At 33.9% G+C, this 18,547-nt stretch overlaps 1 protein-coding gene across 5 annotated transcripts; it reads right to left on the reverse strand.

Moving 5' to 3' along the window:
- Window positions 1-637: 637 nt before the first annotated feature.
- On the reverse strand, window positions 638-13,117 carry SIGC (RNApolymerase sigma-subunit C). 5 transcript variants are annotated; one of them, XM_088510654.1, is made up of 7 exons: window positions 12,682-13,117; window positions 10,084-10,251; window positions 8,914-9,500; window positions 8,598-8,828; window positions 6,854-6,994; window positions 6,516-6,710; window positions 638-1,033 (listed from the first exon to the last, which is right to left on the reverse strand). In XM_088510654.1, the coding sequence occupies exons 1-7, from the start codon at window positions 12,776-12,778 to the stop codon at window positions 752-754; spliced, it is 1,701 nt and encodes a 566-aa protein (XP_088366780.1). In that variant the 5' UTR covers window positions 12,779-13,117; the 3' UTR covers window positions 638-751. The 5 variants fall into 5 exon arrangements, with proteins under 5 accessions (XP_088366780.1, XP_059461279.1, XP_088366779.1 ...); XM_059605296.2 differs by having other exon boundaries at window positions 8,914-9,429; window positions 10,088-10,251; window positions 12,682-13,115; XM_088510653.1 differs by lacking the exon at window positions 12,682-13,117 and adding an exon at window positions 12,579-12,665 and having other exon boundaries at window positions 8,914-9,429; window positions 10,088-10,251.
- Window positions 13,118-18,547: the final 5,430 nt, after the last annotated feature.

Here is an 18,547-nt window from a genome sequence, read left to right on the forward strand (position 1 = left end):
TGTTTTTAATTTGAAAAAAAATGTTATAATAAGACATAAAAATAAAAACAGTTTCTGTATTTTTAAAAGCGTTTTGAATTGTTTGTTAAAGTATGCCTTGAGAACTAAAAGCGAAAAAACACAAACGAACATGGCTGATACACGCACCATGTCATCACATGCCGACAAGACGATGAAGACAGCTGCAGAAGGAGACTTATTTTGAAAAAGTAATGTTACTTGGTAGACTGTTATACAATCACCATATAATTATTAGAAATTTAGAATACTGATTAAATAATTAAATACATCTCTTTTTATCAGCTTAAGTTTTTAAGACAAGGGTGATTTAACATGGTATCAAAGCCAAGGGTCCTGAAGTCAAACCTTGACTCCTTCATGCACCTCCAATTTTAATTAAATATTTCATATGTTAGGCCTCACCTATTAAAAATTAGTATTAAGCCTTCATGTGAGGAGAAATATTAGAATAATGATTAAATGATTAAATTCATCTCTTCCTATCAGTTTAAACTTTTAGGACAACAATAACTAGGATGACGTGATAGTGAAAATTAACCTTTTTTTTTTTTTTTTTCAAATTCTAATCTAAGTACAAATTTTCACTGCCATATTATCAAGTTGTATAGCAGTCGTATACCAGTGTAATAAATAGCATTTCTCATTTCTCATTTGGGCTTACAGAAAGTTAAAAGAGTGATTGGGTTAATACCAACTATTCCTTCTGGTGAGTAACAGACACAAGGTGAAACTAGATATCCAAAAAATGGCTTAAATCTCTGCGGATATCTTCATCCCTAAGCTTTGTCAGAGCTTTCTTCTCAACCTTCCGTATCCACTCCTTGGTGACTTGGAGAAGCTTTCCCGTATCCGCAAGTGATTTGGGCTGGTAGTCCTCAAGTCCATACCTCAGGAACAACACTTGTCTCTCTCTTGAATCCAAGCTTTTCAAAAGATTGTGGATGTCTTTTCTCATGTGTTGCCTCATCACACTTTCTTCAGGGCTCCTTATTGACATATCAGGAGTAACTTCCTGCATCAGATTGCCATAACACACTTACATTTAACAAAATCATCTCAACAACTTCTGACAAAATTTGAAATGTTACTTGAATTTCAAATGAAAATGGCTACTTCCCATGATGTTTTAGAAAATCCTGCTATCAAAACAAAGTATACTCACCCCCTTCTCCTAACTCTGCTCCTCCAGAGGAAGTAAAAAAATTTGACTACACAATGAAGCAAATTTCCCCCATTCCCCTTGGAACTAATAATTTCCAGTTTATCAATGTTAAGGGAAAAGAAGAAGTAAGGGAACGTGAATAAAGAAGAGCTGTATATTTCCTACTGTGCAGCCTTCAATCCATTCCACATATAATAGGAGAATTAGTTACAATGATTGGGAAATATTCTGAAAATGACGGTAGAAACAGCTGGTAGAGAGATAATTCCTTCTAGAAAAGTACAACATATTGTAGCCTAACACTCGCCCTCAAACTGAAACATATATGTCATATAAGCCTAGCTTGGAACAAATTGACTCTAACCGATTTATACATAATGACTTCGTGAAAATATCAGCTAGTTGTTTCTAAAACTTCACAAATGGTATGGTTATGTCGCCACTCAATATCTTGTCTTGGAAAAAATGGCAAGATACTTCAATGTGCCTAGTCCTTTCGGGTTGGAGAAAATATGTAGAGCACCTTGATTATCACAAACCAGTGGAATAGGAATCAACCTTTAGCTGTCCCTGCTCCCGTGTCAGAGCTGGATAAACAGCAGCTGCTTGCTATTCCGCTTGCCAATGAGTCGCCTACTGATGAGTTGTTTGAACTGCCAGTGGAGCTGGGGTTTACTCCAAATGCCAGAAAAGTAAGATTATTCCCAATGCTACTTGTTGAACATCTGACCCTAACTCAGGTAATATTACTTCCATCCTCGATTTAAATACTTCAATACCTATTATCAATGATATGAACCTTCCTATTGCACAACACAAAGGAGTTAGGTAATTTTCTTAACATCCTATATCTAATTTTGTTTCCAATCAGTGTCTTTTACACTCACACCGGTCCTTTGTGTCCAAATTGTCGTCTGCGTATATTCCTAAAACTTTACAAGAGGCACTAAGGGAAGCAATGCAAAAAGAGATGAAAGCCCTTCATAAAAAAATAATACATGAGATCTTGTTGAATGGCCTAATAGGAAAAAGGCGGCTGGGTCCAAGTGAATGTATACTGTAAAGCATAAGGCCGATGGTTCCATGGAACTAACAAGGCCAAACTCATTGCAAAAGGTTTTACACAAACCTACAGAATTGACTATGAGGAGACATTTGCTCCAATAGCAAAGATAAACTCAATTCAATTCATGCTTTTGGTTACAGCAATTTGGATTGACCGTTGTATTAATTCGACGCGAAAAATGCATATCTTCATGGCGATTTAGAAGAAGAAATATACATGAAAGCTGTTCACGGGCTTGAATGTTACTCTTCTATGGGTAAAGTGTGCAAACCGCAAAAGAAGGTGTTGTATGATCTGAAACAATCTATGAGAGCATGGTTTGAGCATTTTTCCCAAGCTATGCAAATATTTGATTACAAACAAAGTCAAGTTGATTATTGATTATACAATTTTTATCGAACATTCTTCTCGAGGAAAGGAAATGACCCTCATCGTGTATGTGGATGTTATTGTAGTGACAAAATGACGATGAGGAGATATGAAACTTAAAAATTCTCTTGCAAAAGAATTTGAAATAAAAGACTTGTGCAATTTGAAGTATTTTCTAGGCATTGAAGTAGCGAGGTCGAAACATAATATATTTTTCCCCCAATCGATATATATCCTTGATCTTCTTAAAGAAACAAGGATGCTCGGATGTAAAGCTTTTGATAATCCAATGGAGGTGATGTTAAGTTGGGTGACAGTAATAAGAGTCCTCTGGCGGACAAAGGTATATATCAGCGATTGGTTAGCAGGTTGATTTATTTGTCTCACACTTGTCCCAACATTGCATATGTTAATGTGGTGAGTCAATTTATGCATTTGCCACGTGAGTCTCATATGGAAGCAGTCTACTAAATTCTTCGCTACTTAAAATCCTCACCAAGTAAGGGACTGTTATTTTCCCGACATAATCACTTGAAAATAGAAGTCTATATAGTCTACACATTAGGTTGGGTCTATTATGGATAGACAATCTACATCAAGATATTGCACATTTGAGGGAGGTAATTTGGTTACTTGGCATAAGAAACAGTTGGTGGTTGCTAGATATAGTGCAAAAGTAGAATTCAGAGCGATGGCTCATGGAGTGTGTGAAATGTTATGGTTGAAGATACTATTGAAAGAACTTGAATATGATTCCATAGATTCCATGAGACTGTATTGTGATAACAAAGTTGCGATTAATATTGCTCACAGTAACATGATCGAACCAAGCATGTCGAAATCGATAAGAAATTTTACTAAAGAAAAACTACAAGCAGGTATAATCTGCAAACCATATGTGAAGACCGGGGAACAACTTGCTGATATCTTGAAAAAAAGGAATGTCAAGTAGGGCCTTTCATACAATTTTAAGCAAGCTAGACATGGGAAATATCTTTGCTTGAAGGGAAGTGTTGATGTGTTTATTATTATTATTATTATTTTTGGGGGGGCATGCGTTTATCTATTTTTACAATATGTGGCAACTATAAATAAAACATAAGCAGGAGGAGAACCCTAATTCTGGGTTCTCTTTTCTCTCTCTCTCTCTGTGTCTTTTTCTCTCTTTCCTTGGTATATTATTTCAAATGCAATTACTAGGCTTGACATATCCTTTGCAATCAGTATGGTTAATCAATTTCTTGAGAAACAAAAAATGCCATATTGGTTGTAGAACAATGAATTCTCAAGTATTTGAAAGGAGCACGAAGACGAGGAATTTTATATAAAGATCATGCTTGCTAATGTACTGAAGGTTTTTCCAAATGCAAATGGGACTGGTTCATCATTAGGCGGAAGGTCTAGTGGTCTACCACTAGTTATTGTACATTTCTTGGAGGAAATATAGTTACATGGAAGAGTAAAAAACTTCTTGTTGTTGCCAGATCTAGTGTTGAAACAGAATATTGAGTTATGTCCAATACATCTTGCAAACTTATATGGTTAAGAAATGTTCTTCAAGAAATGGGGATTAAAGTAGAAACACGTATGGAACTTTTATGTGATAATAAGGCGCTCATACATATAGTCACAAACCTAGCATTCCATAAGTATGCAAAGCATATAGAAGTAGATTGACACTTTGTTTGTGATTGTTAGAGTATTTGATTAAATGATTAAATTTACCTCTTCCTATTAGCTTAAATTTATGGGAACATGATATCAGCGCAAAAAGTCCCGAGTTCGAACCTTGACTCCGTTATTTACTCCCCATTTTAATTAAATATTCTATGTATTAGGCCTCACCCATTAAAAAAGGAGTTTGAGCCCACACATGAGTAGCAATGTTAAATTATTTGATTAAATGATTATATTTACCTCTTCCTAGTATCTTAAGCTTATCGAACAAGTTGTGATTTAGCAGTGATAAAATTGACTAATAAAGAAATGGTTACTCCATATGTGAAGGTAGTAGATCAATTGGCGCCCCAGGGAAAGGGGGGGGGGGGGCTGAAATGGGGGGCACAATTTCAGCTAGTCCAAATTCCCCTAAAGATTCCATCGATTTTTGGCCTTCAATCCAATGCCTTAGACTAATTTGCTAGACGTGTCGGACTCTACGGAGGGCTTCCTCCTCCCCCAATGCTCCCTCCTCTCAAACTCTTTTGAAATGTCGTTGTTCACCCACCCAAAGGTTGATTGGAAAGAGACACTAAGGTTGTGTTTGGGAAAGGGCTCAAAAAAAAGACTATGCTATGAGGGTGTTTGGCAAACAACAACAAACCCCACAACACTGTTTATAGTTAAAAATATTTAAAAATAAATAAATAAATAAATAATTATTGATATAGGAAAATGAAAAAGTGGTATTGGAAAGTGGAAAAATTTTGTTTTGTAGTGATTTTTTTTATTTGAATAGTAATAAAAAGTAAATGATGTGATATAAAAGTGAGAATATTTTGATGTTGATTTTTTGAAAAAAATGAAGTGAATAGTGTAGAGGAATGTGGTGTAGTTTGACAAACAAGACCTAACTGCCCACACCTTCAAGGTCAACTTGTCAAAGCTCAAAAATGATGAAGTGTAGGTGGAGGTTGAGGATGACCAGATCCTCCAGATCAGCGGAGAGAGGAGTTGAGAGGGTGGGCAAGTAGATCCAGCAAGAGTGCGAAGGACAAAGGAGGTGTAGAGTGAAGGACAAAGGAGATGTTGACTAGAGATGGCAGCCGAGTCAATCCAAAAAGAGTCGTGGACAAGAGGACTATGCACTAGAGGGAGAGAAGATGCAAATGGAGGGAAAAGGCACTTGGGACTTGGGAGGAAGAGGGAGAAGCACAAGAGAGAAATATATCGAGCAAAAAATGACTCCTGCTTTGTGAAAGCAGAAGCCATTTTCCAGCCCAAATGCTTGGTTTTTCCATTTGACCCCAAAAATGTTTTGTGTTAACCAACATTTTCTGATTGCACCAAACATCAGGAAAGAAAAATCACAAAAATGTTTTATGCCAAAATAAACTCCACCTAAAGCAAAACCAAAAAAGATGCCTTTTGGTCCAAGAACATGTCCATTGGAGTTAATTAGTTCAATTTATCAGGTTTTTCTAGGGTCGAGGTGTTCTCACAATTATATAATTGCTGTTATGGACCATAATTTTGGGCAAGATTTGTATTTAATTAATAGATGAGTCTTATTTAGTTATAGTTTTCATGTGTGGAATTTGGTCTAACCTAAATAGAAGTTTACTTACTAGTCAAAGTAGGAGTTTTAATCCTTTGGAGACATTAAAATCTAGACTTTATGTGTACTACTGTTACTCAAATAATTCAAAATTGAATAATAAAGTCGAGAATTTAGTTTATGGAAGGTGAGCATTGCCTAGTGTGATCTTTCCCTTTCCTTCTCTTTCCTTCCTCTTATCTTTTGTTAACTATTCATGCACACTATCACGAGCACTATTCACACAACTTGGAACAACTACCAGTTTCTTCTCTGTTTTCCTCCTCTTCATCTCCCAAACCATATCCCTCCCATACTTCCTGAAACCCTTGAACCTAAGATTTTCTCAAGCTTTTGGCAGAAGCCAACCCTTTAGAACCTACTTTGAAAACCTAAATTGTTGCTGCCAGGAAATTTCCAACATCCAGTTTTCTCTAAAACCATAGCCCATCACCTATTGTTATATAAGAGAACCATTGACAGAATAATACGAAAATTGTTATATGTCCAGAGTACTTAGTGACCACAGCCCAAAACAAAATAGGTTACACAAATCTCAATTTACAACAAGACATTAACTTGACAGTATGGACGAAATGAATATGCATATAAGAAAGAGAGAGGATGGATTTAAGTCATACCCTATATTGCATGTACTCTCCCATTTTCTGGTCAATTGAACCCACAACTCTGAAGCATTTACTAGCCGATCTGATTTTAGCCAAAGAAAGACCAGTGTGCTTTGCAATTTCATCATCATCTGGGTATTTCCTGTGGCTTCTGTAAAGAGCTTTTCGAGCTTTCTGTATCTTATTTATTGTGCTGCTTAATGTGCACTATGAGGCATGATTTAAAAAAAAAAAAAAAATGGAAAACATTTGGATCAACCTCTGGATGTCACAAAGAAAAGAGTAGCATACAGGAAATGAGGGTTCTATTTGGACATAGAACCAAGATCTAAAAGAAGAGAGCAACATACAGGAATTTGGATTCCCCTAGCATGCTGTGCTACCATTCTTGACATTGATTTCCTTATCCAGTACTGGACATAGGTTGAAAATCGGTAACCCCTGGTATGGTCAAACCTTTCAGCACCTTGGAGGATTCCCAGATTTCCGGCCTGCAAAAAAGGGGAAAAGTGAACTCATAAATCTTCCCAAGTGAGAAACCAAGTAAATAGGGTATAGATATGAAATATATATGCGTATATATACGTATACATTCTTAAGTTTCATACAATTATAAATCTCAGCATGAAAGAAAGCTGCACCTACAGACTTGTCATTGATGATCTTCAGTATAATCTTGCCCATATGCATTGCTCTAAGTAGCCATTGAAAAATAAAAGAATAAAGCAATATTGAAGAAAATATGTTGCCAAAAATATTTAAGTAATTCATGCCCCATTGCCATCAAAACCACCACACAATCTGACTGCTTTAAAATTTCATGGCATATGAAGAGTGTACTCCACAGATTTGCTGCCACCAGGTGGCATATGAAATATATAAGCTGTATTGCCACATTGTTAATGTGTATGGATTTGTTTTCATTTAAAAATTGATTATCTAAACCTAAGTGTTAGTGATGCATAATTTCATGAAAGTTTGAAAAGCTCCTTATTATATGCACCTTTCTCATTTGACATGTAATCTAAATTATAAGTTGGTAACTAAGAATGATTGGATTTTATTCCAAATTAAGCTCCTTTGTCAAGCAAATGCTTCTAACCCATCTTTCTATTTGTCACCTTTTTTTTATTATTATTTTTTTTTTATTTGTAAAATCTAAAAGTTCTATTCATAGTCAAAGTGGAATCACAAGCTTCAGATAAAAAATGAGTGGCTCTAAGAAGATTTATAATGCGAATAAATTTATGCTTTGAAGAGATACAAGTGTCATTCTTAAATCTCCCTTCGGAGGAGAGGGATGGATTGTTAGTGTTGAATTTGCAAAGATCTACAATAGGTCACGTATCTCAAAGCAATTTTGTAACGACCCAAGAAAAGCATTAGCTACATCTGCGCTACTACTTAAAAATGATTAGTCAATTTGGAGCTTCTTTAGAATTATTTATAAAGCCCAATTTCACTTACTAAGTAAGCAATGTTAGACTCAGTGCTCATGAATGTCTTCATAAACTATCTACTTTATGTGGGCTCCTCATCTTCCCATTATGAAACCACGGTGTCACAAATTTTGACTCAGAAACTCCTGCACTAGCAAGAAAAAGTAACTAGGAAATCGAATTAAATTTTTCATATGTGGATGCAAACATGAGAATCACGATTTTATTCAAGCGCGAGATGTGAGAGATGGCAACAACCTAAAACCTATGCTCAAGGACACATCCTGCGTATTTGTCTATTTGAATTTATTATATTTTTTTTGATAAGTAAAAAATATGTAAAAAATTTGAATTTATTATATTGAACATATTTTCCTTCATCCAGGCTTTATTGTTTGCTTGTATACAGAAGTATCTCATATTGTAAAACAGTAATTAAAAGAATTACTCCCCATAAGCTTCTTGACAAAAACATCATCAACACTTTTCAATTCTACACACTTCTAAGGTAAACAGAGATCAATTATTTATCACTGTCCAAACAAGTATCGCATCCTCATGCAAGCTATACACCAATTTTTCAATTCAAAAAGCGTCCTAGAAATTATCAACAAACAAGGTAATCCAGTATACAAGGGAAACATGCCTAACAAACCTGAAATAAGTCTTCCAAAGCTATTCCTTGACCTCTGTAGTTTCTTGCAAGGTATAGAACTAAGGGGCGAGTACTCCGTATAAGCTCATCCCTGCAATACCAACCATAATGCAAATGCTGCTGCAACACCTTTTCATCAAGTCCAGCTGCTTCTGCCCAGCAACTCAAGCTGGCTACCCGCCCAGTTTCCTCTTCCAAAGTTCTTCTGATTCTCTCCAAGTCCGCAACCACCTGTAATGATGCAGAATATAGATTTAAGAATTTTTTGGAGCATGAACAGTAAAATACATTTATGTCCAGGAAGATTAACGCTTACCCTAACCCCCCTTGACATTTCAGCCTCATTCCTGGTAACCTTTAGCCTTCTACCTCTAGACCTTGATGCTCTTTTTACAGATGAAACGGTAGGCTTTCCAAAACGTTTCTCAATGGTTTTTGAGGGCATTGACAGAAAAGAAATTTCACTGGCATTTTTCAATGTTCTCTCTCTTCTTGATTTTCTTTCTTTCATTTTCCCAGAGTGAACAATAACTTTTCCTATATGATCATCTACTTCGCTTTTCATCTTGTGCTCTCCAACATGCTCAGTAGGCACATCAGACAAATCCAAAACATTTGAGATTTTAAGGGTCCTTGATAGACAGGTATTGAATAAGTTTATAGCTCCGAGTCTCCCTAGCTGCAGAAGAATATCTCTTTCTAACCCTAGGTTGTCTGAATCAACAAAAGTTTTCTCTAAAACGTGAGTATTTTCCATTAACAACTTGAAATGTGCTGTCCTGTACACCTTTAAGCTCGTGGAGGAAGTACATTTGTCCTCTTTAACAGGCACCTGGGTATCATCAATCATGTTATGTAGACTACTGTATGACCGCTTCTTAATATTTTTATGAAAGATAAGACCTACAATAAGATTTCAAATAGCAAAAAGATAGTTGCATAATGAGTGCCCTCAAGATAAGATGCAGGTATGAAGCATATAAACAGATATGGCATGTGGACATGATATACTGAGGAAATGCTGATTCGACAATTTAAAAAAGTTGGACATAGTATGAAGCATATATACAGATATGGGATATGGACATGATATACTGAGGAAATGCTGATTCTACAATTTCAAAAGGTAGGACACAGTCTGATAGGTATATGTTATATATATATAATTAATCGAGATATCATTTTTTTTTTTTTTTTTTGATAAGTAAAGAAAAAAATTTGGACAACTTCTCGATTTAATTGAGATATCATTAAAATCGTAAGGCGCCCCCATGTACATAGGAAGTATACAAGCTAAGCCACCTAGGTAGTAGGGGTTATATGGTAATAAATATGCATGCATGTATGTATTGTATATATGCATACATGGTATATATTTATCGGTAACATTTTTGTTAGTTGGTTAATTATTCTATACACACACACACACAATTTGTGCTTGAGATATTATTGCATGCAATTTGCCTATGAAAACTCAAACAATGACAAACCTTCTTGTCTTCCATTTCTGAAAAATCATTCTCCGAGAATTTTGAAGCAGCAGGTGAACACATGTATGCTTTCAGAGGATCTTTGTAAGAAGCCTCACTCTCATCAGAAATAACAGACACGAAAGACTGCCTTGTCAAGTTGAAAGAAGCCTCCTTGCCTCTAACTGTTCATTTTATATTCAAAAGTAAAAATTATGATATAACAAAATAATAATAAGCATAACACAGGCCAATGCCAATTTATACAATTGATGGTGAACGCAGAATTAAAACCCAGGCATTGTGTTTGGATCGAAGAAAGTGGTTGGAAGGAATAGATGAGAAGTGAAATGGATCAAGCTGATAAATATTTTCCATGTTTGGATATTTAAGTGAGAAACATGTTACATGAGGAGGGAAGCGGGAGGGCTAAACTTCCTATGGGACCTACTTTCTACTTCTCACCAAAAGTGGTGGGAAGTGGCATAATAAAGCAAGTGAAATTTTTTCTTTTTCTCGTAGCCACAGAAATACCCCTACTTAGTTTAAAAGAATAGAGAAAAGCAAAAACAGTAAGAATGCAATTCATGTAGAAGAAACCCAATCGTCCTTGTTATATCCAAACAGGAAAAGAGAAGTCATATTTCAGTTTTCAACACCTCTCTTCCCATCTCCTCTTCCCACCACTTCACTTCTTATCATTTCTTGCTACCTAAATTGCCAAACATGGTGGGATATTTGATCTTCCTCATGCATTCTTTGTTGAAGTGGAAAACACAAAGTGTTCGAGAATGCAGATCAGTTAGAAAGTATACTAAATAAAGTTATCTCACCAACTCAAGCTTAGTATCACATTATGTAGTATTTATATCAAATTGTAATTGCAGATTATAAAGGGGAAAGAGAATAGTAAATTAATGACAAAAAAAAACAAGGGAAATTATACATAAACTCCTTAGGTCAACGCGATTTTATTAAAAACTCCCTAAGTGTTTTTTTTCGGAAATTGACTCCCTGGTTAATCAAAACTACAATAAACTCCCTATCGTCAAAAATTTTTAACAGCTGTTAGGGCCACTCAAAACTCCCCGTTTTATCTAATTAAAATATTAATTTTTTACTAATTTAATTTAAAAAATTAAATCTTAAAAAAAAAAAAAAAAAAAAAATTTGAGGGGTGGCCAGGGGGTGGCGGTGCCACCCCTGGCCAACCCGTGCGGCCACCCCAGGGGTGGGCAAACCACTCTTGGGGTGGCTTACTGCCACCCCATAGGGGTTGGGGGGTTGGCCAGGGGTTACCGCCACCCCCTGGCCACCCCTCAATTTTTTTTAAAGATTTAATTTTTTAAATTAAATTAATATTTTAATTAGATAAAACGGAGAGTTTTGAGTGGCCTTAACGGCTGTTAAAAATTTTTTACGGCAGAGAGTTTATTGTAGTTTCGATTAACCCAGGGAGTCAATTTCCGAAAAAAAAAAAAACACTTAGGGAGTTTTTAATAAAAGCGCGTTGACCTAAGGAGTTTATATATAATTTCCCAAAAAACAATGACGAATCTATAATTAGTTGGTGTAGCAAGTTTTTTGATAAGTAATAATCAGTCTTATTGAAAGCGTAAAGGCACCCCAAAGTACACCGGAAGTATACAATAGGATCACCTAACTAGAAAGGGAAAAGCGAACAAGAAAGTATTTCTAGATTCAATTCACCCACAACCTGATCCAATTGGGCATGATAAAGATTCACAATGAAAACTTAAGTTGTTCACCCATACAAACAACCAAACCTATTGAAATCAACTTGACGAGTTTGACTTCATCATTCTACAAAGTAACTGTGATGGAATTATAAAGCAATGTTGAACTTAAACCATGTTTGGCAAATTTCAATAAAAACGACAGGCTAAATTTTGAAAACTTATTGACAAACTCCCAACACATATGAAATTGCCAAGTCATAGGAAGTACCTGAGTACTAAATCAAAACACTTTTAGAAAAAACAAAATCTTAATGAAGTTCACATAGCAGCAATGACAACTCTTAGCACAGCCTTTCTCAAAGGAAATAAATTCAAATCACATTGTGTTTCTCGTCGGGTCATGTTAAAGTGTATCCTGGTCAAATATATTTCATCCTCACAAGATGATAACAATGTACATAGCTCTTTCAAATTGCTGATGTCTAATACCCTCCTTAAAGAGGTGAAACCCTATACTTCAGAAAATTACTCCGCGAGATATTACTAAAGTTCCTAAAAGAATTCATGTCTAATGGCCAAGCCCTTAGAATTAGAAGAACCCAGTTCCTAGAGCAAACTCTAAAATTCAATCGCCAATGATACTCTTTAAGGTGATCAGCTTGCGAGGTCCATTTCTGCACTTAAGTCTGCTATTGATACTTTTTTTTTTCTTAGCTTAAGCATGGATTTCCAGATAATGGGGAAGCGAGTATATAACTAAATTCAAGCACAACTGACTATTGCAATGAAAAATTGATGAGATTAAAAATTACCATTCAAAAATTAATCACAGCAGAACAAGTAGTTTTCTTCCCATTTTTCCTTCTTTCTTTGGGAGAGCATGCATGAAACGAGGTACAGAGCCAGTAAACTCACCATAAGAAGAAGAAGAAATCCTGAAGGGTGAATTGGTGAGAGAATGGGACTGAGTCGGAAAACGCCACTTGAGATTTAGCCTGAAACCGAGACCCATTGTGTTTCTTGGGACCAAAATGGCAGAGAAACCATATGTGGATATGTGGGTGGTGTTGCTCCCCACCACTGGTTCTTCATCTACGACTGAGAAACAAGTGCGCCATCTTTGCTATTTGGTTGGATGCCCCATGATATCTAAAAACTGAGACAAAAAAAAGTATGATGCTAAAAACATGTTGTCGGGCTGGACAAAGCAAAAGCCTAAAAACTTGAATCGCTTCAAAATTCTGGTTCGTCAGCCCAGTTCGGGTTCAGCCCATTTCTAGAAACTTTGAAAACTCTGGTTGGCGTAGAAACGTTGACCGACATAGAATGAATGTTGTAGGACAATCTTCTCGTTTAATTTCTTTCGTTTTTATATATCTTCCTGGATAAAGTGAGCTACTGAAGAGAGAGAGAGAGAGAAAATTGAGACCAAAATAAGAAGAAGAAAAAAAAAAAAAAAAACAAAAGACAAGAATAATTTTCATAAATTAATTTGGAGAAAGTCCATGTAAACTACCACCGACAATGTCGTCCGAACTAAAAAAATTGTTAATTTTTCCCAAACCATGAAAATATCTTTAAAAAAAAAAAAAAAAACTAGAAATTTTTTTTAAAAAAAGGGAGTGGAATTTTTTAAAAAAACAAATCGATTTTTGTTAAAAAAACAAAAAAAAAATTCTCGAATTTATAAATGTATTTTTGTCTTATTCACACAAATTTAGAGTCATTTTTTGTCTTTTGATAACCTTGAGGGAAACATTGTCCTAATTGAAAGTTTGATAGCATTGTTAACTGAGTAGTAATTTGAGGGAATATGTGAATTTTTTCTAATTAATTTATAACTAACTCCTTTTTGTACTTTTTAATTTTTGTTGGTGGGCTAAGCTTTGATCAGAAATGATATATATATATATATATTTTAGTATGTTGATATGGTTAATACAACTTATAATTTAGAGAGAAAAATGAGAACAAGGAAAATAGACTTAGAGAATTAAGGTTGTTTGACCTATGACCTACGTCCACATATCAAAGCTTTTACATGACTACATTTTTTTTTTTTTATATATTTTTGATTGTGTACAGTACTCTTATTTATAAAGAAAGAGTATCAATGTTACAAGTCTTTTATTTTACATTAACAACAATAAATTTAATTTATTATTTATAACTCTTGTCTCTTGAGTTCTTGTAACTGAGTTATTGTCTCAATAATAGTAAGGTATAGTAGCTATTGTTAAAAAACTTAGTTGTTATTTATTTTTATTTATTTTTACACGAGTTCATCTTAATGTTAATTTTTAGTGTCACGTTATTAAGTCATATGATAGTTTCGTAATAATCTACTATAAATAGTATTATTCCACTAAAAAGACCCTGATCAAGTGATGAGGAGAAGAAAATGAAAATAAATTCATTAGTTGGATATAAGTGTAATTTCACATTCCTACGGAAACCAGATAAAGAAGGGAAACCTGCATGGTTTATAGGTGTTTATGGATGCGTGTAGTGTAGGGAGTCATTATTACAGGTTTTAATTTTTTTTTTTTTTTTAATTCCTTGTTCTAAACTCAAAAGAGATCCCAAATTATAGTACCAAAGTGGCTTGTTTCAAAATAAAGTCAAAATGGGAAAATTCCCTCCACCTTCCTTATATATATTTGATACAACAAAGAAACGGGAGGAGACGAAAAACTAAGCAAAACACTAAAAAAGGTTAAGCAACCAAACAATAAACCTATTACAACTTACTTAGTGCAACTCTGCAAGTAAATAAAAAATAAAAAATAAAAAATAAAAAGTGTCAAATTATTAATGCGGCCTTATAAATTATTAGAACAAAAATCAAGATAGGCTGCCAATAAAAACAGTATAACTACCGCAACAAGCCCTCGCAGAAGTGAGAGCGGTTGAGTGGCACTGAAAAAGGCCGGAACGAGTTCCCCTTTATAATTATGGTTGTGTTTGGAAAAGGAATCAAAAAAAATACTATACTATGAGAGTGTTTGGACAACAACAACCCCCATGACACTGTTTATAGTTAAAAATATTAAAATAATAATAATAATAATTGATATAAGAAAATGAAAAAGTGGTATTGGAAAGTGGACAAATTTTGTTTTGTAGTGATTTTTTTATTTGAATAATAATAAAATGTAAATAATGCGATATAAAAAGTGAATGATATGATATAAAAGTGAGAATATTTTGATGTTGATTTCTTTGAAAAACATGAAGTGAATAGTGTGGGGGAATGTGATGTAGTTTAACAAACAAGGCCATATATTTCTCTTAAAATTAACCCCAACATTCTTACTTTTTACATCACATCAATAACTTTTTATTACTATTCAAATAAAAAAATCACTACAAAACATTTTTTTTTATTATTTGTTTTTCCACTTTTTCATATAAAACATTATTCTTTTTTTCTCGGATCAATCAAATTTACTACAGTTTCAATTTACTTCATTTTTCAAGCCCTTTCCCTAACAAAGCCTACAAAAACATCATTCAATAGCTTCGTTTGTTAAACGGTTTGGGCAAAGGCAAAGGTAACCTACTTTTTTCATTTTTTCAACATTCTTTTACTTTTTACATCATATTAATCACTTTTTATTACTATTCAAATAAAAAAAATTACTACCAAACAAATTTTTTTCATTTTTTCATACCAAACATTCTTACTTTTTTTACTTTTTCAAAAAAAAATATTCTTACTTTTTTCCACATTAATTAATTTTTGTTATAGCATCGAACTGAAACCGAAACGAAATCGTTTATGAACGAACCCTAGGCAATTGAACAAGGAGCAGAAAAAACGAGGTGGAGGCCAACCACAATAACAAAAAGTCCACACAACATGTTGAAGCAATTGCGTGTCAATGGTGTTCAGATAAACCATCAAGATTTCATTCATAGATCTTATCAGAAGAGACTGAAAATTGGTTAAAAACATTTCTTTCTTCATATTGAATGTCTAGTGGTGTAGGCCTAGAATACCAATTGTGGGTGTTACTCGTTGGTCTAATGATTCTATTAACTTGGAATTCATTGAATTGTTATTCAATTTGTTGTATTTCATGATATGTAGTTTGTTCAGATTCTGAACTTTGTGTTTCACTTGTTGTTTCATAAGTGATTATTTATTTGTCTTTTTTAATGACTTGGATAGTTTTAGAGGCTGAGGCTTCATTTTTGACATTTTCAAGGGTTTTTAGCATGTTGTTGACCTTTTCAAGACAGATTTCTTATTTATTTTTTAGATTTAACGCTTTGAGTTGTGAAATTTTTAAGAGAAGTTGTTCGTAATGGGGTTTTTCCTTGTCAGTTTGAGTTTTAGTTGGAGGTGTAGTTATTTAAATTTTGTTTTTTATTCGGTCTAATTGTTTTCCTATGGTTATAAGGCTTTGGTTTGTATAATTATTTTGTTCCATGAGTTTTTTTTATTTCTTCATCTCTGGAAGTTTTAAAAGGAGAGGCTAAAATTTTTTATCTTTTAAAGTTTACAAAGATCGGTTCTTTTGGAGGGTGACTTGCTTCTGTTATAGTTTTATCTTCTTTTTCCCACTGAGTTAACATGTTTAATTTTTTTTTTCATAAATTTTGATAAATTCAAATAATTTTATATATAACTTATGTTTGTTCATAAATTTTTCCCATTCTGCAATTTTTTTTTTTTTTTTTTGGTTCTTTTGTATATTTTAACTTATATTTTTCTCCTTTTTTCTGCATTCTTGGTAGAATTGTAGTTTTTTATTAAAGGTTGTAGGTTTAGAGTAAATGGTTTATTTATAGTCATTAATTGTGGGTGTAAATGAGATTCTTCTATATCTCTTTGTGTTGGAGAATTTTGTCCTTCTTCTTCAAAATTTTATTGATTAGCTGTATAATATGGGGAGCTTATTTGTGATTCTACCTTTATACCTTTTAACTTTAAATTTTTATCTCTTCTTAAAGGTTCAGTATAAACGGAGGAAGAGGTAGAATTTCTACGGCTTGTTGCTGTATCTTGGAAAGCTGTTTCTTTTATCATGAACGGTGGTTTGTTGAGTTTTGGTCTGTCAAAACTTAATCTAACACTATCATCTAAGTATTGTTGTAAACAGTTTAGATCAAATGCTGTATGTTCTATTTTTGTTGGAATGTTTTCATTTTCTAATAGCCATTCTTATGGGAATTCTATTTCAGACCAAACTACTAATTTCGGTACTCTAACGTTTGCTTCACAAGAATGTGTCTGTATTAGTAAAGTTTTATCTTTGAGACTTTTAATAAGAACATGAACATTAAGATTTGTTTTCATTGACTTATAATAAAATCTGTAAATTAATGTTAAAGGTTGGCCTCCTTCTAACATATCATAACATGTTGTTTTAATGTTCAAAGTTAAAGCTTTTAAGATCTGTGGATCACTTAAACTTAAAGTGAAGTCAGGGAAATAGTCAAAATGAATTGGTCTTTTATGAAGACTAGATTCAACGACTCCTAACATGCTAGTGTTGTAATCTTTATGTCTTGCATTTCTTAAACACAAAAGTACAGAGGCATTGATTCCTAGATAGACTAGGGGTTTTACAGCAACTTGGATTAATCCTATGTGAAGGAAATTCATTTTCTTTTCTTTAAGTTTTTTAATTACTTCTTTAGAAAGTAATTGACATGTATCATGATGTTTATTTAAAGCATATACTTGTTCAATTGTTTTTACACTGTAATCATTACTAAATGATAAAGGTGAAAAACTTGATTTATAAATTTCTTTGGTTAGGACCTTGGGTATGTTCCAATCATGTGAATCTATATTCGCTTCAGGAATGTTATATTCTTCTTCATTAACTATATCAAGTAAAGAAGGTAAACTAGATGTAGAGCTCATAGAAGAAGTAGATCTAAACAGTCTAGACATAATTCAAAATGTTTGTTAAGAAGAAGACAACAAAATTAAAGACTTTCTACTTCCAAATGCTTCTCTTTAACGGGTCTTTAAGTGTTCTGGAATATCTATTTGTGTTAGTGAAGTCTCTGCAGTCCAAGAATATTCCTTGGATGATCCAACAAAGTGAAGATATTGAGGATCCCGTAAATGAAGAAAATAGAGATGCCACTGATTGTCCTGCCAAAGTGAGCCGTGATACTTTACTGTCCAAATACAATGAACAGCTTCAACTAGCAATTCCTAGTCTTGTGCTACGTTTGCCTTATTGGGATTTATTTAAATCCCTTTACTTGTATAGCTAGGAGTAATATTCTTTCCATACAGACTTTCTTGTTAGTTGTACATGTTAGGAGTATGATATTTTCTTTCCTTTGTTGATCCATGTAATTAGTGTTTTTCCTTTATTTGATCTCTATAAACAAACTACAAATAGAAATATAATTGCTCTATTTTGGTATCAAGTAACCAAAACAGTTTTCCCACTTTCCATTTCATGGTATCAGAGCATCAATAGGCTAACGCCTCTTTTCTTCTCTGCAAATTCAAATCAATTCTCACTTGCTTCCATCTATATGGCTTCCTCAAGTTCTATCTCCAACCCTACCTTTACTTTTCGGACTCTACAGTTCAATGGAGTCAAACTTGAAGGCCCCAATTACTCAGTGTGGCTTTCTTAGGTTGTACCTGTTCTAAAATGTCATGATCTTATGGGCCTTGCTGATGGATCTGAGTCGTGCCCTCAAAAGATCAAGCAAGATGAGAGTGGTAAGGAGGTTCCAAATCCAGAATACACAATCTGGAATAAAAAGGACCAATTCTTGCTAAGTTGGATCAACAACACTC

This window comes from Corylus avellana, chromosome 9 (assembly GCF_965113065.1).
Source record: "Corylus avellana chromosome 9, dhCorAvel1.hap1.2, whole genome shotgun sequence".
NCBI lineage: Eukaryota > Viridiplantae > Streptophyta > Magnoliopsida > Fagales > Betulaceae > Corylus > Corylus avellana.